The following is a 24,876-nucleotide window of genomic DNA, read 5'->3' on the forward strand; positions in this document are numbered from 1 at the left end:
CTGTTTGCACAGCCCCTGCTGATGTTCCCTTCAGGGTGTGGACAGTTGCCCTCTAGCTTGAGAAACACTAGCATATTGTCATTTCTAATGGAATCTTAAAAATTGCTATTTTATAGGGAAATAATTTCAGATTGAAAATGGATAGGCGTCAAAATCTGTTACAGTTCATTCCTAAAGAAACAAATGCCAAATTCGTTCTGGATAAGTAATTAATTCAGTTTCTATTTTTCAGATTCCAAGTAGCCTTTGATTTTCTCCTTGATATTAATTGCAGTTGCATTTCAGTTTTCATTCCTGTTTGATAAACAAGCTTTTGCTGTACCTCTTTATACTGAAGCTCAAATTCTATGAGATATGACAGACTCTTAGTAACAAAACTGACACCTAATTGCTATTTGTGTTTACATTTATAAGTGTCTCTTTAAATGTAAATGCAGCTTTCCACTAAGGATTCTGTTACCATGGCAATGAAGGCAAAAGCTATTTCTTGTGGCCTCCCCCCCCATAAAGGGCAACACTTTGGTATAAGATTGGCTCATGAGCAGAAACTGACTGCATGCAAGCTTCAGCGTATGTAACCCATAGAACTGGTAAATGTACTTACATTGCAAAATAAGTTTAACAACTTAAAACTTGTTTGACTAGTGCTTAATTGTTTTGCACACCTCTTTTCCTAAACGGAAGAAAATGCAACCCCACCCCTTTTAGAGGATTGGTTTCTGCGAGTACTGGGTATTGTATGTATCGTCTTTGTAATAATATGATTTTAAACGCACAAGTAGCGTTGAGTTGATTGAATCCAGATGATCCCAGGTTCAATCCCTGGCATCTCCAAGTAGGGCTGGGAGAGATCCCAGTCTGAATCCCCAGAGAGCTGATTCCAGATGGACAAATGATCTGACTAGAAGGCAGCTTCCTAGGTTACAGGGGCACAGCAGCATGACGAGGCAAGATTCACAGCAGAATTAATCCCACAGCAACTCCAGCACTAGCAGGCACCTGGAAACCTTTATTTTGTAACTCTAGTAAGGCAGAGCTGGAAAAGGTGCAGCAGATAAGGACAACCCAATTCATAAAGGGGCTGGAGCAACTCACCAATGAGGAAAGCTTAAAGCGTTTGGGGCTTTGTAGCCTAGAAGGCGAATAAGGGAGGACATGTTAGAGCACTATAAAATTATTTATGGTATCGAGAGAAAGTAGGTGGGGTCAGTTTTTTCTTCTTCTCTCCCAATACTAGAACCCAGGGCTATTCAATGAAGGCAAATGGTTGGATATTTGGATTGGCAAAAGGAAGTGCTTCTTCACATACCTGTGGAATTAGTTACTACAGTCAAACCTCGGATTACAGACACTTCAGGTTGCGCATTTTCGGGTTACTGATGCGCCGAAACCTGGAAGTACCGGAATGGGTTACTTCCAGGTTTTGGTGCTTGCGCAGAACCACAAAATCGCGCTTTGTCCATGCGAAGAAGCCCCAAATCGCAACCCGCACGTGCCTCCCGCATGGATTACGTTCGCACCCCGAGCGTCCACTGTATTTGATGTAGCGAGGATGGCCATCAACTTGGGCAGCTTTAAAAAACTACTAAGACTATCATTTGCTACTAGGCATGATGGCTCTCTTCATTAGCTCGTGTATCGGAGACTGTATGCCACTGAGGAGCAATTGCTGGGGAACACAAGTATGAATAGGGCCATTGTATTCAGGTCCTGCTGGAGGGCTTCCCATTAGCATGTGGTTGGCCATCATGGGAACAAAACAAGGGACTAGAGAGGCCTTTGGCCTGATCCAGCAGGGCTCTTTTTACAGCCTCTCAGCTGCTCTGACAACCAACAATTTAAGCTGTTCCTTTCCTCCCTACCTCTTTGATCAGCATACCCTCTCAGCTCCCATTCCCATGGATGCAGAAACCTTCTCCTGGCCCAAAGCCTTGTCCTGGCTTCTTATATCTGATGCCCTGTTATAGCCACTCAAGGGTATTGTTATGTATTGGGTTTAACACTTTTTATGTTACAAGGCGCGTTCTAAGCAATCGAGTAAGTGTTGGTAGACGAACGTTCTAATGGCAAGTAAGTGCATGCTCTTTCAACTGCCAACTGTCAGTTCATGCTCAGCATTATTATTGTGTTGTCCAGTCAGTTCGGTTCTTGTTTTCCTATGAGTGAGCTGTTGTCGCAGACAAATGTTGAATAAACGTAGTTGAGGAACTTATACTGCCTTGGGCCTCTGACTTTTTCCGAACATTTAACATTGGTGATGCAGGGGGATTGATGAGCTCCTGCCAGCTGCCAGAGGCCCAAGACCGCGCACCACAGCCTGCCGCCTCGCAGTAAGCGCGGCCCCACCACCACCTTGGACTCAGCAAATAGTCCCAGAAACAAGGCCGCACCTGCCACGCCTTCGCAACCACCCACAATTGCACAAGCGACTGGTCCAGGTCCGAGGATGGCCACCAGTCATAGTCGGCTGTCATCGGACTTGGATATGAGCCATCCTGCAGAATGGTTGCAGTGGCTCCGCCAAATAAGGAGCTACGTCCGACTACAAGGCTTCACTAGGGAGGCAGACAAGGTGGATGTGCTACTGACGGTGCTAGGAAATTCTGCCATCACTCTACTGGAAGGTCTGATGGCACCCAGGGACATAGAGGCATGCACTTTCGATGAGCTGACACAGGCTATGACAAGACACCTCGTACCTCAGCCAACTAAGAACCACCGCCGCTATGCCTTTGCACAAAGAGAGCAACAAGTGCAAGAGTCAGCAAGTGAATACATCACAGCACTCTGGGCGATTGCGATGTATTGCCAATTCACAGACATTGTATAATGACTTCTCGAAAGGTTCATCAGCGGCGTGCGAGACAGCCATCTCCGCCGCAAGCTGCTGGCAAAAGATGACTTCATGATGATGGAAGCAATGAATATGGCCTCGGCCTTTGAGAAGGAAAATGCCCACGAGGCGGCCCACAGCCCACGTACTGAAAGGAGAACTCACCGCATCCAGAGAGACGGATCCTCTTCCTTAGATTCCCACAATGAGGATGTCCACTGAGCTTTGGACCGATCCGACCAACACCACTGCTCCCAAGCTACAAGCACATCATCGAACCAGCCATCATCTGACGCACCTCAAGGGACCTGTGCCAGCTGTAGAGAAAACCACGAGCGTCGGACATGCAGGTTTTGGGATGCCACATGTCACCGCTGTGAGAAGACCGGGCACATTGATCGAGTCTGCGGCTCCAAGACCTCCAGAGCACGACCCAAGCAACATGTCCACAAGGCCTACATAGAGGAGGACTTACAGTCCACCTCTCCAGCCAGGTACTTCAACTTCCTTCCCTGGGGTCCAATAAGCTTAGGGTACAACTCAAGATAGACTCTGAAAGAGCTTTGCCCTAACGGCGGTCCTCCTCTCTGCCCGGCCCCTGTAGTGCTATGGGACTTACAGAGAAAAAGAATCCAGCTAAAAGGGATGGGCACCTTCAAGGTCCAGTTTAAGAAGTACACCAAGAATTTGAACCTCATCATAACTGAAGGCCCATTCACTAGCCTTCTAGGCCTAGCATGGTTCGGGCCGTTAGGCTTGGGTATTTCAGGGCTTTATCAGATTTCCCCAGGGGCAGATTTTGAATCGATCTGCCAGGAGTTTCCATCAGTCTTTGATGGAACCCTGGGCCTGTACAACGGACCCCCGAATTCCCTACAGCTCAACCCCACGGTGCAACCCATTTGGGTCAAGGCCCGTTTGCGCTTAAACCCAATACATAACAGGTATCTTTCTAATAAGCAAGCCTCCCTAGAGTGCCATGGACTCTGGTTTACTTCACCACCTTGTTACAGTCGGGACTTTAACATTTGCAGTCAAATACTTCTTATCTCACCTGCCTTCTACCCTCTCACATTAATTTAAGATGGCAAACTCAAAGGTAAGCAACAGGCAATTTGCTGCCTCAGGCAGACAATCGTGTGGCACTGTTAGTGACATTCCAACTTCTGTAGGTATTGCACAGAGAACCAGAAATCTCTCTGACTGTTCCTACACATCCTGCCTGGACTCACATACACCCTGCCTGAAGCAAAGCAAATACAATCCAGATTAGCTGATCAAAAGAAGGCACATTCGCCCCCACAATATGTAACAATGGCAACTATCCTGGAAGGCTTGGAAAGAGATTTAGACATAGGCCTTTTGCCTGATCCAGCAGAACACTTATTATGTTCTTAATGAAATATTTACCTAATCTATCTGCCGGAAGCTCGCAGTGGATCACACCGAGGAGGTGAAGTTAATTATTTAAACAGGATCTGCACAGGAGTTCCAGGCCTAATGAACACAGCAATTCTCTTCAAATATCTTGCTCCTATGAGGCAGCTGTGGAGACTAAAGGTCCCCGCCTTCCCGCAGCTACCCAAGTCTCCTCCTCTCCAGGGTTTCCCCCCAAAGCAGTCTGAGACTGTGACTGCACGCCTGCCTTTGCTCCTCCCACTTCATGCCTTCCTTGGTCCTAGGAGACAAGGGGGAGAGGAGTTTGTCACAGCAGAAGGGGGAGACCCCCATGCTTCTTCATTCATCTCTGCCTTTTTTGCCTGATCTGGACTTCCCTCTGCCTCAGACTCTCCCAGCTCACTAAGTCAGTCACAGAATGGTGGCAATTTGGTATAATCAGCTGGCATCACTTCCTATACATATTACATTTTTTAAAAAAAATGCTAAATTATTTGCCAATATTTTCCTTGTAGCTGCGGAGGTACTGACTCAGCCTCCCAATTTGAGGAAGTGCTGTATTTTTCGCTCTATAAGACGCACCAGACCACAAGACGCACCTAGTTTTTGGAGTAGGAAAACAAGAACAAAAATAGTCTGAATCTCAGAAGCCAGAACAGCAAGAGGGATGGATCGCTGCGCAGTGAAAGCAGCAATCCCTCTTGCTGTTCTGGCTTCTGGGATAGCTGTGCAGCCTGCATTCGCTCCATAAGACGCACACACATTTCCCCTTACTTTTTAGGAGGGAAAAGGTGAGTCTTATAGAGTAAAAAATATGGTATTTACTGGAAAATGGTTTTTAAAAATATTTTCCCCTTTACATCCCCATGCCCATATTTTCCCCAATTCTCCTTCTACACTCAACTTACACATTATCTCCCCTGCCCATAACTGCTCTCTCTCTCTCTCTCTCTCTCTCTCTCTCTCTCACACACACACACACACACACACACCCTTCCCTGGTCCTTTCACATGCTTTTTTATTCCTCCCATAACACCCTATTTTATCCCCTGCCATTCAATTCCCAGTCTATTTATTTACTTATTAATAGTAAATATTCAACTATCTTTTTATTTCACAACCTAATTTCACTCAGCACCTCCTCCTCTGGATCTTTGCCCTCAGAGTAGGGAAACCATATTTCCTTCCTTCCACCCAGACTTCTCTGTCTCATGGCCACCTTTGCTCAGCAGACCACACCACTGTTTGAAAAACAGTGACGTCAACAGTGGAAACCTCAAAAGTTTGCTTTTCATGCATTTTTACCTTCTAGACACAACACTCCAGCACAAAGTCTGCCAAATCACACACTGCTCCTCTGCTCCCTTATGCTAAAATTGGTGGCGGGGTGGGCAATTCACCACAGCAATCATGCTTGCAAAATTCACCTCCATGAATCACAGTTCATGTATGCTGCAGCTTCAAGCTTTCATTACATCATTTCCTGCTATTTTTGCAAATCTGGATTGTAAAAAAAGATATCTAAGAGTCAGAAACCTTATGAGAGTGTCCTCCTTACAAGGCGCTATGCATGGCCCTTGAAGAGAAAAAAAGCAGGCAAAACTTGGAATTGGGTTATCTGGTATCTGATCAGAAAAGGACAGTTGCAAAAAAGAGTACAGGATTTCACATGTCCTGAAGAAGCTTAGGAAGTACACTCATCTTCATTACCTGTCAGACAGGCAGATCTGTAGTTGTTATTTATTTCCACACTACAACACACATTATTTATTGGCAGGATTACAGAACTGAACAATAGGAGGAAGGAAGCCAAGTTTGGAACATAGCACAAGGTTATATTTGAGGAGAAAGCACTAGTGCAAGAACTGCCAGCATGTGGGATTTGTATGTCTCAGTATATTTCTTCACTAATTTGAGAAAACTACATCAAAAAAAGATCTAGTGCTGTTCCTTGTCCTCTGTGTGTACCAATGCTTACGATTCCTCTCCCCCCCCCCCTCAGCCCCATTCTACTATTTAATGCCTAACACTTCCATTGCAAATTATGCCCAAATCCAGTGCCAAACAAATTTATCCTTGCATATATTTAACCGTTTGAAACAGTTCAGTAGAAAGGAAACTACGAGTCATTCCAGGATGCTGTCACCATTTTCATTTACCAGGGGCGGGCAGAAGGTGGATCAGGATCTACTGGGAGATCTCTGGCCGATCTGCAGCAGATCAGCAAGGCTTTCCGATTGTTTAACGAGGGCGACGTCAGAGACACCTTTGCGGCGGAGAAAAGGCTTCGGGCGCAAGATGAGCAAACAAGGCCAACACCGCGCAGAGCTTAATGTGTGCAAAAGTGGCATTTCCCAAGACTTCCTCGCTTTCCAATTTCACCTCTCCAGCCGCACCCAAGAAGATCGGCTGCCTCCTCCCCAGTTTGGTGGGGTGGAAACGTTGACGCGGCTGGGGGAAGAAAACAACCCCCAGGAGAAAGGAGCCTCGTGCGGAAACGAAGGCGCCGCTTTCTCCAGCCTTAGCGACGCGGATCCATCGCGCAAAGATTATCCCCAGAGGCCGCTTCAAGAGCAGCGACAAGGAAGAAGGGGCGCGAACGGGGCAAAGCAACGAACCACGAGCAGAAGCCACCCGGGGCCTTGTGTTGGGGCACCTGAAAGGCTGCTGCATTTGTTGCGGCGCCTCCATCGGATGCTTAATGGCAAGATAAACATTTGGGAAGTCTTTTTTTTTTTAAGGTGCACGAGACGCTGCGGCAAACTAAGCCGGCTCCCCCACCCCACCCCTCTCCAAAAAGCAATAAATAACTCCGCATGCGACCCTACGGGAAAGAGGTTTAGCACAGCCTACATTACAAGGCACCACACAGCCAGCAAAGGGGGGGGGGAGAAAAAGACTGCGCCGGCGCATAGCTGCGGCTCCTTACATACCCATCCGCTCCTCGCCGTCCAGAGGCGCGCCGCATGCGCGCTGCAGCCCAGCTCGACGGCAGGCGGCGGGCGAATGAGGCTGGGCGGCGCGAGCCAATCCGTTTATGGGGAGGCGCGGCCTCCGCGCCTATTGTGATGCTCGAGGCGGGAGGAGGGCGGGGCTTAGGCTGTGTTTGTCGGGCGAAGCGGCCGGGGCCATTCGGTGCCCGGCTCGGCGGAAAGTGGCGAGCGGGGAGGAGAGGTAGGGCTCCGGCTGGCGGGACGGACGGACTGACGGACGGTTAAAGGTAGAAACGGCGCCCACGGAGCCGGGGCGGCAACATGGTGTCGTGTATCATCTCCCGAGTCGTTGTGTAAGTGGAGAGGGTGAGGGAAGCGGGGCCTCAAGAGGGACCGGTACCAACGGACTTTTCCCTCAGACTCGCGCGGGGGGTGGGGGAGGCATCTTCGCTCCTGCCTCTCTCGCCGCTGAGGCTTGTGGCGGCCGGAGGAGGAGAAGAATGCGGCGCTACTGCGCTTGCGCGCACAGCGGGGATGATAGAAGTGCCCTCTGGGACTTCCTGCTGCTTTGATACTTAGGGTGGAGCGAAGTGGGCCTTTCCGCAAAAGCGCCGGTCCCCACATCCAGCGCATGGCCATTTTAGGGTGCAGGGAAAACAATCCTTATGCGCCTCGTCGTGCTCTTAGGCGCGCCCCTAACTTACGCGGGGATTTTGCGAGTTCGAGTTACAGGGAGCTGCCCGCTTGGCTCTCGGTGTCGCTGTTTTGGGACCACAATTCCCATCATCCCTGACTACTGGTCCTGTTAGCTAGGGATGATGGGAGTTCTAGTCCGAAAACAGCTGGAGGGCCAAGTTTAGAGGCTGCCCTACCTCACGTGCGATCATAGATTCACAGAGTTGTAGAGTAAGAAAGGGCCACAAGATCATCTAGTCCAACCTCCTGCAATGCAGGAACCTCGAACCCATGACCCTGAGATTCAGATTATCGTGCTCTACCTACTGAGCCCATCCCTAAGACATGTTGTGTAAGGAGAGGAGGAGATGCGTTGGAGCGGGGAAGAGTCATAGCAGTTTTTTATTTCTCAGATTTGGGGGGGGGGGCAATCACGCAGCCTGTTTAACTTTAGAGACCCTTTCCCCTCAGCTTTAGATATGTGTATACAGTATATCATTGTGGTCATTGGGTGGCACTCAAATTATATAATGGTCATCTTTAAAAAATCTGATTATGATTCCTGTTCACTCTATGATCCAGAGGTGGTCACAACTATTTAAAACACCACACTAAAACCAGTAAAGGCACGCTTGAGGCCACAGCCACCTTTGTTGTCTAGAGCTTCGCCCTGTCATTGAAAACCGGTTTGGGGACTGAGCCCTAGCCAGTGACTCTAAACAAGCTTTTATGTGACTGCTGGCTCATAAGTTTTATTTGTAAACATGGTGCCGTGATATTCTGTAAACGAGAAGCTCCTTATATTTTTGTAGATCTCCCCCCGTTTTATATAAAAAACCCAGGTTTTATTAGTATAATACTGATGGGTCTACTGATGAATATGACCCAACAATGCCAGGTCTTCATCCTTGTCATTTTGCTTAAATTCATACGATTTAGAAACTAATTGGGAGATAGATGAATGTCCACTGCCTATAAAGAGACTTGAAGTGATGGGTTTGGCTGGACCTTGGATACACCATTTTGTGTTTTTATCAGAAATACCTTTGCCATCATGGGGGAGGCGGCTGTAATTGAAAAGTTAGTGTACTTTTCCTATTGAAAGATAAGCATTTTTTGGTCATTGGGCAAAGTGTTGAAAGAAGGTATATTTTTCTGAGAAATCCCATATATTATCCATTAATTTCAACATTTAGATGATTAAAGAATGGCTTTTAAATGCATGCTGTAGTGATTTTAACCTAGTTTAACAAGAATTTATAGTGGTTATAAGAATGTAATCTGGTAAATGTAGTTCCAGTCCCAAATGGCAATCTTGTGGCAGCTTAAATACTAATTTGGCAACCCATATAATTTACTTCTAAATACAGTGTGATTTTTAAAAAACAAACAGTGCCTATTATTCTGAGGACTGTTTTAAAATTGTGGTATAAAAACAATCAAATGTTTTATGTCAGCCATATAAATTAGCATACACATGCTATGATTTGGAAAAGAGTAGGTCTCTGTTTGCTGCAGAGAACTCTGGCCCCGACAACACCAAGCTACCCTTTTTCTTTTAAGTACTCTTTTTTCGAGTTCAAAGGGCAAAGTGATGTGGCCTTATGAGGCCCACACTTGAAGTGAATAAAATTGTGATGTAAACCAGGCATTTTGAGAGTATCTGCCATGTGAGCAAGCAATTAAATGGTAAATATATCTTCTTAAATGCATGTAGTCAACCAGTAGGCATGTTTCAGATATTTGGAATTCTGTAATGATGGGTATGAGGTGGAAATTGCACAGACAACCATGAAACTGTCATCTCATGGAAACGTTTCTGAGCAGGCAGTACTATATCAGATCCACTAAATTATATATGGACTGAAGGTGGCAGCAGTTGCAGCTTTGAAGGTATGCATTATCCAAGAGTTTGTGAACGTTTTCTTTTAAATCAGTCTTTCAACTTTAATATTGGTCTCCTGTTGGTGCATGTGTACAACAGCTTTGCAGGTTACAGCAAATTTGCAAGCCTACATTAAAAATTATCCTCCCAACTGCACATCCGTAGTGACTAATTATGGAAGTAGCAATTCATTGCCTAAGGTGAACAACCATTCCTTTTTGCTGATTAGTCTGTGTGGTTCCTGTAACTCCTTAGATTTTAGCACAATAGAAGCACAAACCTAATAACGTTGCATACCGTGTATGTACAGTGCATGCTTAATTTAATTAGATTAGAACACCATTCCACTAAAAGTAAACAAAATGGGCAGAATTCACCTAACCAGTCGTTTCACCATAAGTCCTGTGTAAGGATGTCTGCTTGAGAAACAGGGCTTTCCCCTTTCCTTCCCCTGTGCCCCCCCCAGTTGATTGTGGGGGATGAGTTAGGAGATCCCCCTGAACAGCACAGGGGTGGGGGGTGTCATTCTCTCTGGCAAGCTGAAATCTTGGGGTAGATTGAATTATTAGATGAGCATGATGTTGAATTCCACCCAATGAGGAAGTGAAGCTAATGTTGGTGAGAAGAGACAATGTTCTAGGGCTTACTAATGAATTAAAAACCGACACATCCCCAGCTTCCAGGTGGCATCCACCCAAGAATTCTTAAAGAGCTTACACATGAAATTAAATGGTAGTTGCATGCTAATTCATGCACACACTGTGGACCTTTTAGTTTTCTTCTTCCAAGATGCTTCCATGGAAGCAAGAGTTCTGAGGATGATACAGCAAAAGTGTGTCTGTTTTTCTGCAGGAGGTTTCTCTGCTACTTTCACAGCCTCAGAAACAAAACTAGAAGAGTAGAAATCTGATCTATTGTGGCAACAGTTGGCCCAGTTGAATGGGTTTTGATAATGGAAAGAACAGTAGCTGCTGGTATGGTTGTTAATAAAGGAAGGAAGGGGGGTCCTTGGGGTGGCAGTGTCAAAGAGAATTGTTGTTTTTGCTCTGTGGCTGACAATGACCAAATAGTGGGAACATTAACACATGGAAATATGTCTATCCTTGAGCATATTGATGAATGTGAATGGTTACAGCTGGGAGGTAGCATTCAAGCCCTAAAGCTGGGGCTTTAGCAGGTCTGTGCAGTAACACACAATAAATAGTACATGACTTTCCATTTACTAAATATAAGTTTTGGGTAAGGTGTTCAGTCAGTAAAAGTTAACGTTTATGAAACCTTAAATTCAAAAACCTTGCCTTTCAATGAAAGGCATTTTTTAGGACGAAGAAAGCTTTCTTTAAAAAAACACAAAACCTTAGTAACTAAATATTAGCAGTGTCTGGGAGAATCTCAGGATTTTCACCCATGTTGTGCCTGTTGGCTTATATTTAGAGGCGTGTGTGGACTTGTCTTGTTTCTGAGACAAGATGTGTTCCAAGATGTGTTACTGCAGGCTTCTGAATGAGATAGTTTTGATCGCCACTCTAGGAGTCATGTTGATCTCACCAGCTAGGTGATTCACTATGTGTTCATTCTGCAGAGTACTACAATGTCAACCCTGAGTACACTCTACATACTCCAAAAAGAGTTAACTTTCATGGCCTAGGTTCTTAAGGTGCCTTGGCCACACAGTTGACAAATAAGCCTCAGCTTGGATTCCTGCATAGCAGCGGGTAGGACCAGATGACCCTCAGTGGTCCCTTTCAACTCTATGATTCTACCCAACTTGGAAACTGGGGATATGATGAGGAATAGTGTAACTACCCAGGCAATCCCCACCCACCTTTGCAGCTTCAAAGTTGGAAGGAAGACTGGCTGACTCTTAACTTGACCAGAGGATGTGGCAAAGTAGATTTTTTTGAAGTTTGCTTGTGGGTAGAAGTATGTAATGAAGGGGTGTAAAAGGAGGAGCCGGTAAAATTAGCAACAGAGAGGCTGTGTAATTAATAACCAGAAGGATCTTTGCATGTTCTTTAATTTTAAGTGGTGGAGTTTGTGACATTTAGAGAACTGCAGGTGGGTTGGATTAAATACACATCTATGAGTTCTGTATTTCAAATGGTGTAATGTTTTAAAGAAGTTTTCATTGGCAGCAAAAGGGTATTTCCAGTACAAAAATGCACTCATGTGGATCCAGCTTTCTAAAATGTTGTTTAAAGAATGAATGTTTTAGAATAGCCCTAACATTAAAAAAAATCTTTTTGCATCTCTGTTTAATGTGAACTGCCAGCATGTTTGTATAATGTGAATTTTGTAGCCTTAAGAACTGAAACAAAAGCAGCATTCAGAGAGCAGCTAGATTTTTAAAAAGGAAATCCAAGAAGGTAATTCCTTAGAGGGAAGTTGTCCCTTAAAATCAGTCTTCAGTATTTATATATGTTTTAAAAGTAGACCCATCTGTTGTTGTGAAGGCAAATCATGCCACTGAACCATGAAAAATATTCCAGGACTTCGTAGGTGAATGACTTGCTATAGATAGGCAATGTCTGTGGACTAGGAATTTCAAGGGATGCTGTGACTAGAATTCTTGGCAACAAGACATGCTAGCAAACTGCTACTGAGAGGAAGAAGTAGAAGCACTGGGCTGATGGGATACTTGTCCTATGATGTAAGATGCCTGTCATTTCTTCTGTTCTGATAGAATAGATAGTGGGCATCACTGTACATGAGTGTAACATCCGTCCCACAGTTATCTGCAGAATTGCTGATGAAGGATTCTGCTGTGCAGAGCGATGCTAATTCTGTTCCAGCCAGTGAAAGTGGTTGGCATTCGGCCCTTGCTTAGAATTCTGTGTTGTATCTCAAGGAGGCTTTCTTTTTTTGTTAAACATGCTGCTGAGCTGTGGCTCATGTCAACCATGTTTGGAAGATTTTTTTAATTTTAATTTTTTTATTTTTTGCTCTGAAGCTGTAAGGGCTATGAAGTCTTTGGACATAGTCCTGACAATGCCTGCTTTCATACATTTATAAAAGAAGAGCAAGTATTGGTAGTCATCCATATCTAATATATGTGATAAATGGAGATTGACAGTACAGCACTTTGATAGTAGATTTGTACAAAAATGCTACTGCTGCTTCTTGAGCTATATAATGCTCTTCCATTAAGCATGAGGAAGAGTTCTAAAGATTAATTGATTCTTCACTATGTAAATTGAAACAAGGCTCAAAGGAATGGTGAAAAACTGTGCCTTCCCAGTTACGGGGTTACTTTCTGGAGATTGCGCCAAAAGTCAAAACTGCATATAGTCAAAACCCACTGTTTGTTTGTTTTTTTAAAAAAGATATTTATTAAAGATTTTCTTAATACAATAAAAAAACAAACAAAATAACATATTATTTTACAATACCCATATTTTCATCACTTCTTTGGACTTCCTCGCATCTCTCGTTCCTGCGTTCCAAGTTTTTCAAACTTTACCCAGCAATTTATCACCTTGTTTCAATTCTTATATTATAATTTTCCAATATTGTGTCCCTAATTTTTAGATAATTTTATCCAAACCTTAAAAGCTTAATTTTAGCATAATATTTATCCAAAATTTATCTTTTCTTATATTTTCACTTATCTTCATATTCCTTTCAACTAACTTAATGGTGCCATATTGTTAATAATCTTACATCTTCTTAACACTCATACAATTTACAATATTTTTGTAAATAGTCCTTAAATTTCTTCCAGTCCTCCTCCACAAAACCCACTGGGTTTAATGGCAGATGGGTTTGCCAAAGTCATTTTTCCCAGAACCCTGCCCTCTTTTTATTTATTTTGCCATGCACATAAGTTAAATATGTTTAAGTGTAACTGTTATTGGGAGAGATAGTATCACTATTAGAGTGGCAAAGAGTGCCACAGAGTAATCAGGAACAATAGTTTTTCTATATATTTGGAGCCCAATATTTATCTTTTTGGCTAGAAAGTTGTTTACAATCGCACTTTGTTGGTGGTGTCCTTAGATAACAGTTTTGGCTGCTTGTCAGACAATTGTTCAAGAGTGCCAGGCAGAGAACATTGCATGTACAATCACAAATCTGTCTTTTATGTGCTCTTCTAATACTCGGAGAAGAGTTGCTGTTTAAAACCTTAATGCAAATTTTGGGAATAAAAAATCAGCTCAACATGCACAAGATAGTATTTTCTAAACTGCTGGGGGAAAGGCTGTGACACAAGGAAAAACCTTGTGTTTTATTTTGCTATAGGGGTCTGCAAAATATCCAGTGATCTTGTTGAACACAAGTCAAAGCTGTACTGTAACAAAGTGGCATTATGGATGGATAAAGGTTTTGATGTGATCACTGCTTTTTAAAGAGAGAGAGATCTGTGTCCTTTCTCACAATTAGCTGTAGAGATTTTTCCTAGTCCGTTGCTACCTATGATTTTTACTGTGTTCTTAGCCCTTTCTATATCAGAGGCTATTTCCATACTCTTTGAGAACTTGCCTCTCTTCCAGATGATTTGGAGATGGTCTCTGCATATGTAAACCAAGGTCCATCTCCTAGAGAAGCTGTCAAAATAGGAAGACTCAATGCTACTTCACAGTCTACCCTTATCCTTAAAAGGAAGTTGGCAACTTCATGCAACCTACCAGAAGTGTTATTTCCTGATTTGGAGAATGATGCTGGTACCAAGGCCAGTAGTGAAAATTATTTCTGAAAAACTTGACTTCAGATCTAGACATTTTCTTAGGGAGAACGATATAACTTGTTTGGTTCTTTACATATGTGGTTCCACTTTTGCAATAACTTTAAGTTTTATGGATGACCCAAACTATGCAAAAAGTTTTTATGGACCCAGGTTTTTTTGGGAAGTAGAGCTTGGTGTACTTGAACCATTCACAGTCACCTCATTATTCATTCTTCTGCTTATCCTCCTAGGTAGTGGGATAGAGATGAATGTTGTGAAATAGTAAGACTGGAAACAACTATTTTCAGCTTTGCTTATGGTAGTTGCTCACTATTTTTTTTGTCTTAACATCTGTATCTTATAATGCTTATAGACTCAGTAAAAAGTTGATGTTTTGCCAGTGTTGCCACATTGGATCAATTTATCCATTATGAACTGTTGTGGTGCAATTGAAGCAATGTGGCAAGCACTCGATGATGATGATGAATTCCTCCAACTGATGTAATCGGTAACATTTTGGAAGTTCACAATAGCTCTTAAAGACTTAAAAAGAATAAAATAGCAAATTATGTTTCAGTCTGGAAAACTAATAGGCTTTGCCCTAAATGTCCCATTTCTAGGTCCTGGGGAAAGCTATATTCTATTTCCAATGTAAATGGCAATAGAAATAGCAGTATCCTAAATGTTCAGAAATGGGTTGCTGAAACTGGGCAAAGTGTTCCAAATCAAATTTCATCAGTCCTGTGCTTTAATACAGTGGTACCTCAGGTTAAGTACTTAATTCGTTCCGGATGTCCATACTTAACCTGAAACTGTTCTTAACCTGAAGCACCACTTTAGTCAATGGGGCCTCCTGCTGCTGCCGTGCCGCCAGAGCATGATTTCTGTTCTCATCCTGAAGCAAAGTTCTTAACCTGAAGCACTATTTCTGGGTTAGCGGAGTCTGTAACCTGAAGCGTATGTAACCTGAGGTACCACTGTAGTTCATTAGTCCTACTGAAGTTTATATGTGGATAGCTGAATCACACTGATGGTTTGGTCACTTTGTTAATAAGTAGCATCCTCTTCTCTGTTTATCATTCCCAGCTGATTCCTAAAGCATTGACCCTGTGCTTTTGTTCTGTTGAATTAGCTCCTAAGAAGGAAATGCACATGACTAATGCAGGTAAACAAATCTCAACCGGTAATCAGCAGTAAATGTCAGAGCCAGGTCAGGGCTGAGAGGCTGTATCTGATTCAAGGCCTAGTATGTGCTCTTACTAGGGAAGGGCAGAGTGTTTGACCAGGGCTGACATTATACACCATTCCATTTTGTGTTTGGAGAGCATCTGAGGCCTGCATTCACTCAATCTCAGGTAGTTCACTAAGCTAGGTCACTGCCCTGGCTCCTGAGATTCCTGATTCAGATCCCAGGATCACTGCCAGTAGGTCTGATCACTGCCTCCAATGTAACAGTGGACACTGTAGGTTATGCATTTAGTGTTAATAAATTGCCCCCTGCAAATTAAAGTAATCAATTGTAATTTTTATTTGGTAGGATTGCAAGCTAAGATTATTCTTGTCTAATTTTTGAAATTATTTTTTAACTGGAATGTTCCTGTAAAACAGGTGTAGGGGACTTGTGGCCCCTCAAATGTTGTTGGACTCAATGTCACACCAATCCTCACCTAGCCATGCTGCCTAGGGCTGATGGGGATTGGAATTCAAAAAATCTGGAGGGCCATAAGTTTCTCATCCTTCCTTTTGAAGAATGAAAGTCCATTTTCCTGCTTTTTCCTTCTTGGAATGTTAACATGCTTTTCAGTCTCTTGGAAGACATCTATATTGATCTTTGGTAAAGTGCATATTTAATTGTTGATTAGAAGATGAGTAGTTAACATATCTTAATTGTGTTGCCGGGGACGCAGGTGGCGCTGTGGGTTAAAGCCTCAGCGCCTAGGACTTGCCGATCGAAAGGTCGGCGGTTCGAATCCCTGCGGCGGGGTGCGCTCCCGCTGCTCGGTCCCAGCGCCTGCCAACCTAGCAGTTCGAAAGCACCCCCAGGTGCAAGTAGATAAATAGGGACCGCTTACCAGCGGGAAGGTAAACGGCGTTTCCGTGTGCGGCTCTGGCTCGCCAGAGCAGCGATGTCACGCTGGCCACATGACCCGGAAGTGTCTCCGGACAGCGCTGGCCCCTGGCCTCTTAAGTGAGATGGGCGCACAACCCCAGAGTCTGTCAAGACTGGCCCGTACGGGCAGGGGTACCTTTACCTTTACCTTTTTAATTGTGTTGCCAGTCCTACTGAATTAGTCATCTCTCATGATATGCATGTTGGGTGGGGAGAATACACCTCTATAACTGCCATAATCACAAAGGTGGTTTTTTTTTAAAAAAATGCTAGCCGGTGCATCAAGAACATGGCATTTTCTTCTAAAGGAGTATTAATCTTAAAAGACCTAGTTGGTCCTGGTTTACCAGAAGCAAACCTTGTTGTGTTGAATTTTATTCTCTTCATGTGGCAAACTGCTGTATTGATGTAAGGTGTATGGAATCCTTGAACTTACCTGAGTGTCTAGTATGGGTGGGGCCAGTTGTCAGAACATGTTTGGGAAGAATGTAAAAGGATAGTGCATATATTTCATTATGTGAAATCTACCTCTGGTGAACTATTGCATACATTTGCTGTAGACCTGTTCTCTACAGACATGGATGCCTTAGGAAATACTTGAAAGAACTGGAGTGCTGCCAGTACCTGCTTTGTATAAAGATCAGCCATCTGGTGATTTAAAGCATGTTTCACCAGACTGCCATGGCAACCAAGTATTAAACAGTATCTAGCTATTTGAGTTTAGAAAAACACTTCCTTATTGAAAGAAAGTGACTCCTAAAGCCTGACTATTCTGGTGAAGTGCACACGCTAACATAACCTTACTAAGGAGATGGATCTCCTGTTTTGGAGACTCACAACATGAACTACAGTAGATTGCATGCTCAATGTTCTTTTCTATTACATTATAACAGGGCAAATTTCCTTATGGGCATTTGTCTTCCCTACATGCCCTTAGTTACATTAGTGTTTGGCTCGGTCAGAGTTGCTGTCTTCTTTCTTCCCTAGGCTTCCTATTTGACTTAGTGCTGGTTCAGTGCTGGTTCATTGGGCAAACAGGAAATATTAGGAATTCTGATGGGCTGTCACCCATCCTGCAGGTCAACCGTCTTCCTCTCTGGGCTGATGGATGTGGCATTTTGTTTTTCTGAATTTGAAGCAATAGCACAAATTCTGGCCTGAGTGTGCTGGATAACTCTCTGTTTCTAAGCATAATTCAAGTGCTGGTTTTGACTTTTAAAGCCTTATGAGGCTTGGGACCCTATATGTAAAGGTATGCCTTTCCCTGTATGAACACGCCCAGTTACCAAGGTCATCATCTAAGTCCCTTCTCTACGAGCCACCTCTAAGAGAGGTCTGGAGAATGGCAACGAGAGAACAGACTGGTTCTCTAGTTTGGCACCAGGCAAAATCTTGGGGCAACACCTATGATATGATATTGTATTATTAATTCTGCTTCTAATATATGATTTTATTATTGTGGGTTGTATTTAACCAAATCATTGTACTGGCTGAACCAGCACAACTATGCCCGCTAGCATAAGGCCACCAGACATCCCCGTTTCCTGGGGACAGTCCCCGGATTTACAAATCAGTCCCCTGACAAAATCCATCTATTTAGTAGGAAGTTGAAAAGTGTCCCCGGATTCATTAAAAAAATCTAGTAACCTTATGCTTTCACAATAGGACTTCTTTCTCCCTCCCCCCAAGCAACCCTTCATCCTTCCTAAACTCTCCTCAAGAAACACTTACACTGACCTTATTGCTCCTTATTGCTACATTTAATACAACCTTGCATTTTTCCTTGGTTCTAAATCACTTTGAGACCTTTGTTGTGGAAAGCAGTATATAAATTCAGTTAACCTAACTTTACAAAGACATTAATGCGATACTGCTATGATAACCCTTTCACATCTACAGTTGAGTTTCTTGCCATGATTGTGTGCCTACCTTGTTATCGGTTTGTCTGCTGCCAGAGTTATCTCCATTGCAAGCTGCTTTCATGCACCCCCCATTAACATGTTCAATATATAGAGAACTGCATGCTGTAGAATGACTAGATACTTAAAACCTCACACTTCAATTTGAATATAAATATTTATTATATTTGATGAATGCATATTCTTTTTAGAAATCTCTGTCTCCATTCCAGAGAAAGCACTATGTTTTATAAAGCTGGAGAAATGAAACGATCATGAACTCAAATGGCACAATACTTTTGTAAACAAGTCTATTAATTAAAAAGCAGTGTGTAATATAATTAGAATCAGCTGAAACAGTTTGACTGAAAATGGTTTTTTATTTAATGCCACCTAAAAGTCAACATAGTGTCTTCAATATAAAAAGCAAGCATTTTTTGTCTTTGTACGATGTTTTGTTAAGCGAACTGTGATATAGCTTATTTTACAGTAGTGCTGCCCCTAGTATGTTTCAAAAATACCGTAATCCCAGAGCCTTTGCTACAGTGCATACAATAGTTAATATAAATATGAGCATTTATGCCTACAGAAGTACTTCATTTATCCAACTAGCTTGGAGTACCGAAGTCTTCAGATAAACAGATGATATTCTCTTATGGGGCTACATTTGCTATATACACTAGTTAGCAAAGAGTAAACTTGATACCTCTGTGAATAATTGCGGCAAGTGTGTGTGTATGTACATACACAACTGTAACGTACTAGAATCTCTGCCCTTTAGTGATATTTGTGAAGACATGCAGGAAAAGAAAAGAAAGCTCCCTGAGCCAAACCTTTCCCTTTGCCAAATATGTTAAGTGATAGATGAACAGATTTGTTTACCTTCATGCATTTCTATTATTTGTAGTTGTAGCACATTCATGAAGCTTCCTTAACTACAAATGCTGAAATTTGGGTCCCCTCCAAACCTGTAGCAAAATGTTGCAATCATTTTCCAGCATAAACAGTTTTCAGGGTGCTGTAGAAAGAATTATTGCAATAACTTTTGCATTGGTTTGGAATAGCCTCAGTTTGATATACAGTATTGCTTTCTGTGCTTTTGGGGGATGGGCTGCAAAACATTGGGTTTGGACTGCAGAACAGAGAATGTTGGGTTTGGGGGTGATACCTATGACCCCCAGTTTGAGTATCAATTGCTCAGTTTGGGGAGTGCTGCAAAATGTGGGGTTTGTGCTGCAAAATGCTTCAAAACAATTGCAAAACTTTGGCACCAGTTTGGAGGGGATTGGGGGTGTAGTTAAGGAAGCTGATTTTTAACTACCGTATTTTTCGCCCTATAAGGCGCACTGGCCCATAGGACGCACCTCCTTTGGGGGGGGGAAATGAATTTTAAAAAATTATTCCCCCCCCCCAGCCACGGGGCTGGGGCAGGGGAAGACTGAGCTTCCCCCGACCCCAGCCCACAGAACAGGCTGCTGCCTGCAAGCCTTGCGAGCCCGTGGGACCTCCCGCCGGGCGCGCAAGGCTTGCGGACACCTGCCCGAAGCATGGGGCGTCCTCCGGAGGGCGCCCCGTGTGTCGTGCTGCAGGCTGCCACCCCAAGCCTTTTGCCCCATAGGATGCACACACATTTTCCCTTCATTTTTGGAGGGGGAAAAGTGCGTCCTATAGGGCGAAAAATACGGTAAGTCATGGCTTAAATAAATAAGATTTGTGTTTTGTCCAGCTTCAAAGTAGTTATTCTATGTTTTCTATCTGTAAGTGTAACTTGTAACGGGTAAAACTTTTATATTCTTGTTGTGCTACCCATTAAATTCTACCTTAAGAGCTCTGCAGGTCATATAAATCACTTGCACTGCTGGCAACAGCCAGTTGAATAGTTTAGCTCCCAATGCCAAAGCCACTGGGGAAAACCCAAATGTAAGCGTGTTTCTGTAGGAATGGCAAATATGTAAGTCTTACTGCAGATTGTGTAATGGGGTAATCTGTATTAAAAATCTAATAGATTAAATTGTGTTTGCCAATATTTTCAGGTTTTTTAAAATAAACTCACTATGCAGAACAAGAAATGTGTATATGACTGAATTCTAAATACTTCCTTCTTAATCAAAGCAGCCAACCTTAAAGAAATGCATCAAAGACAATCCCCAGTCAACTAATTTTTTGACCAAAGAAATAATATTTGGGAAGTATTTCATATTGAAGTTAAGAAGGGCGAATTACAGAGGCTAATGCAATGCAATATACAGAGAGCATAGACAGGATTATGTTGGAACTTTTGTTAAGATTGCTTCATAGGTTAGCACTGAAATAAACTTCATACAGACTTCAGATGGGATAGTCCTGTTAACTGAAGCAGTTGTTCATTAGGTTATTTGTGTTGTCAAAGTTTGCTTTTAAAGTGACTGGAAAAACCAGTTTATCTCTTTTTCTTTCTCATGCAATATTGCAGATTCATTGCTTATTTATTGTGCCCTTCTTGTCAATCCTAAATACTTTTATTTTTTTCAACAGGCTGGTTTTTGGAATGCTGTATCCTGCATATTATTCATACAAAGCTGTGAAGACAAAAAATGTGAAGGAATACGTAAGTTTTGTTGCACTATGTTTGCATTACTGAGTTGCGTTTGTGGTGTGATACAACACAGCTTCATCAAAAGTCATACTGTCTCAAGTTCAGTAGTATGTTTGGTGATGCTGCTGCTCACTTGAAAGGGGCTGGGACCAGCATCGAAACTCCCATTGTACTTGGCGCATTTTGCGACAAGGAATTTCATTTATGCAAGCAGTTTCTAAGGTCGGGGCACAGTACTGCACCTAAGATTTCAGATTAAAGCTGCTACTGCTGGAAGGAAAGGAGGACCTGTTTCTGCCTCCCCACTTCCAGCCACTCTCTGAAGACTGGAGAAGGGACCCTCATAAGAATTTTAGGGGCTGGGCAGGGAGAGTATGGTTTTGTTTTTTGCAGTCTTCAGATGAGGACTAGACCATGTGAAAAATGAACAAGGTTTTAGCTGCAGTTCATTCATTTTCAGCTTTGCATTCTTGTTGTAAAAAAAGTGTGCCTAGACACTCGATTGCGGTGCCCATAACCTAGGTTTAAGCTCCATTTAGCCCCTAGCTTTCATATCTCAGTTTCTAACACTGACTGGGATATGACAGCTGTGAGACTGAGACTGAGCAGTTGCACCAGCAGACGTGCTGGATTGATGATGGCAGTCCCACCGGGGCAACTGCATGGTCCCAATCTTTTTGCCTTCATATCCCAGCCCCACTGAGGTGATCAGCAGCAACACTGGTGCTGAGTGGGTGGTTCCATCCCGTCTCATATACTGCTACTGCACAAGTTTGTGAACAGCAGACAATAATTTATTGTAACACCTTGTGATCCTAATTCATACCTGAGTGCGTCAGTGTAGAGAACACTGTGTAGGGAACAGTAGCTGTTCCCTAATTTGATGCACATTTCCTTCTGCCAACCTTAATTGTGGTATAGGGTATACTTTTCCTGTGAAGCCAACCCACCTTAGGAAGGCTGAGAGCCATGCTGCATATTATTACATTGTGCACTGACCTAGAGGGACGTGTGTCTCCCTCTTTCACTCTCCCATCTGCGGGGAGAGGAAGACTCCACCTAGCCAAGATTTGGATTTTTGAATAGGTGCGCTGTACAGTCAGTGGAAGTAAGACTCAAACTTCTAAAGTGCAAACCTATCCATTACATTTCTGCTCAAAAGTAAGGACCGCTGAATTCAGGCTTCCTCTTAGAGAAAAATGTGTAGGATTGCAGCCTTAGTTGATCTTAATGAAAGAGGTCTTTGTTCACCTACTTAAGCAGAAACTTTTTCATGTCTCCTGCTTATGAAAAAAATAAGATTAGAATCTGTTCTGTTACAACCAGTTAAACTTGAAGTGGAAGGCAATGAGGTAACTATTTCCAATGTGTGCCTTGACTGAAATTGGAAGAGTGCAAATATGCAGTTTCTTAAGTTCTATTATGTCCAATTTTATGAGAGTCTTTATGTAGTTGAATGAGTTGGAATCTGTGATCTTCTGCCTCTAGTGGTATTTTCTTTTTGGTTTCTGTGTTTTTTGGCGGGTGGGCTTTTTTGTATGTCTTTTTCAATGCAGCTGTCTATTCCTCTCCAGGAACAACGCACCTTCCAGTTTGAGAAATGGGGATCTGAAGCTCTCCTTCAAAACAAGGGAGTCAGAATTGTTATCACCTTGGTTGAATCATGTTGAGAACAAGTTTTCTCCACACAGCCTTCACAAAACATTAAACTTTGACAAATTTAGTTAGAGCAGATAGTATGTCCTTGAAGGTGAGATTACATAGGAACTATTCTGGAGGTGCTCTTTTCATCCCTTGGATGTTGTCTTACAAGGGAATAAACACTTTGACAGCCTTATCCGAGATAGCAGAGAGCTGACAAATCTTCTACAATCTAGGAAGATTAAAGGTCTTTGATTCTTGTGACCCATACCAAGTGATTTTTAAAGTTTAAACAACATTTTGTACAAGTTGTATATTCTTGCTTGAAAAATTAAAACGCTTCCCTGCTTTGCATCTGAGACTTTCCCTACAGTTTTACTTTGGTTCAAATTCTCAAAGGGCAAGCACAAACTATTTTTTAAAACAGAGATTTATCACCTGTTAATTGCTAGTAGAACTTCAACCAACACAATCTATATACAGATTAGGCAGGAATTTAGGAGACAAGGCAAGCATATGCTTTGGTCTTGTTAGGATGTCTTACTAAGTTTTCATTGTTCACTTAATAATCATGGATATGCATGAGTGGAGTTCAACCACATATAACCCCTTTCCTGCTTCTGTAGTCTTCCTTTACATGGGTAGCAAAAACACCCCAGGATTCAGTACAGACATTATTTTCAGTTACGTCTGAACTGGGAACTACGGCACAATGCTTCCAAACAAGCCAGGAATATAAGCCAGTATTTTATTTGGAAGCACTTCACGATGGTTCCCTGTTTCAACGCTGTGTAAATACTGTACATTGCCGTTATTTGAACTAGTATCTGTATATTGGGGGTGGCAAAACTTTAGCCATCCAGATGTTGTTTGACTATAGCTCCAGTTACCACTGCCCATGCTGATTGGAGCTGATTGAAGTTAGTTGCCACCAACATCTGGAGGTTCCCCATCTTGCTGTATACGATTGTATGAGCATGGCTAATGAGATGGAGCCAGCTAAACCTTCCGCATGTGAAACTGAAATATTGCTTTAACTTGCCAGGTGAACTTTAGTTCCTCGAGACTGAATTAGCAAGCCTGTCATCCAGGATGTTGAGTTCGTAATTGCCCCAAGCAGGCACTGCTTGAAATACTGAATTATTAAACGAGTTCTCTAAGGAAGCTTGTCTCTTTGTTTAAAACAGACTCTCTTCCACAAATCCCCTTTCCACTAGCAGTTTAGTTCAAATAATTATTGGTAATACGTGAACATAATAATGTTAACTTCTCAAATGTAATTATCAACGCCTGGCATTTAAAGCTTTTTACCCTTACGTTTTTCCCCCCTTAAGTATATATAAAATGGAATAATATAAGTACAGAGAACAGAGACTGAAATTCATGAGACTTTGTGAAGTTTGTGAATTCAGTTGAGTTGGGTAAAGAGTTGGCATTGCTACTTTTCTTGCAAGAGTCACAACCCAACAACATCTGGAATGCCATAAATTATCCTCTCCTGCAGCAGTACATCTAATCCATCATTGCTCTGTGTTGATGATTTACATATAAACATTAATATTTATATATTTTCTTAAATGTACACCTCACCTTTTTTCAGTCATGGAACCTGTGGTTCCTAGGTGGTCATTCATCCAGGTCTCATGCCTTCAGAGCACACCCTAGCACATGCATGTCGACATTTCAGTTTTTAAATTCAGAAATCATACACTAATAAGCAGGCATGTCTTCCAACAGAATATAAATTCTTGACACCTGAGGAAAATATCTTCATGTTTACATATTTCTAAAAAATCGGATTTGATTCCTTTTAGGAGATAATCTTTGTTGATATAGTCTTTTTATGGATAGTATGTTAGTATGCATTTAAAATGATTTTTCATTGCCCAAAATGATCAGAAACATTCTTTTTAGTCCTGCAAAGAGCACTTTACCAATAAATAATTTTTCTTTTAAAATTGTGCAACCCACAAAATATGGCTCCATGGAATCACTAGAGCAGTGTTCAAAATTCTCATTGTGCTAGGCGCGTTTTGCAACAGGGAATTTCATTAATGCAAGCAGTTTCTGAGCTCTGAGCGCAGTACTGCACCTAAGAATTCAGATTAAAACTGCTACTGCTGGAAGGAAAGGACCTTTTTCTGCCTCCCTACTTCCAGCCAGTCTCTGAAGACTGGAGAAGGGACCCTCATAAGAATATTAGAGGGGAGGGCAGGGGGGGTATGGCTTTGGTTTTTGCAGTCTTCAGATGAGGACTAGACCAT

General features: G+C 42.6%; 2 protein-coding genes across 3 annotated transcripts in view; one reads left to right on the forward strand and one right to left on the reverse strand.

Annotated features, from left to right (window-relative positions):
* The window catches only part of JMJD1C (jumonji domain containing 1C), a 118,984-nt gene extending 111,745 nt beyond the window's left edge, over positions 1 to 7,239 (reverse strand). Inside the window, exon 1 of one of the 2 annotated variants that reach the window (XM_083740255.1) lies at positions 7,166 to 7,239. The gene's annotated coding sequence lies outside the window, so the exon portion shown is untranslated. Of the gene's footprint in view, positions 1 to 2,998; positions 3,146 to 7,165 lie in introns of those variants that run through there. The other variant, XM_083740256.1, reaches the window with a different exon arrangement.
* Positions 7,240 to 7,378: 139 nt separating this feature from the next.
* REEP3 (receptor accessory protein 3) overlaps positions 7,379 to 24,876 on the forward strand; it is a 32,694-nt gene continuing 15,196 nt past the window's right edge. Inside the window, exons 1-2 of the mRNA XM_083740529.1 lie at positions 7,379 to 7,518; positions 20,911 to 20,983. Of these exons, the coding sequence (XP_083596655.1) occupies positions 7,487 to 7,518; positions 20,911 to 20,983 (105 nt within the window). The 5' untranslated portion in view covers positions 7,379 to 7,486. The remainder of the gene's footprint in view (positions 7,519 to 20,910; positions 20,984 to 24,876) is intronic.

The sequence above is a fragment of the Podarcis gaigeae genome (assembly GCF_964106915.1).
Source record: "Podarcis gaigeae genome assembly, chromosome: 5".
NCBI lineage: Eukaryota > Metazoa > Chordata > Lepidosauria > Squamata > Lacertidae > Podarcis > Podarcis gaigeae.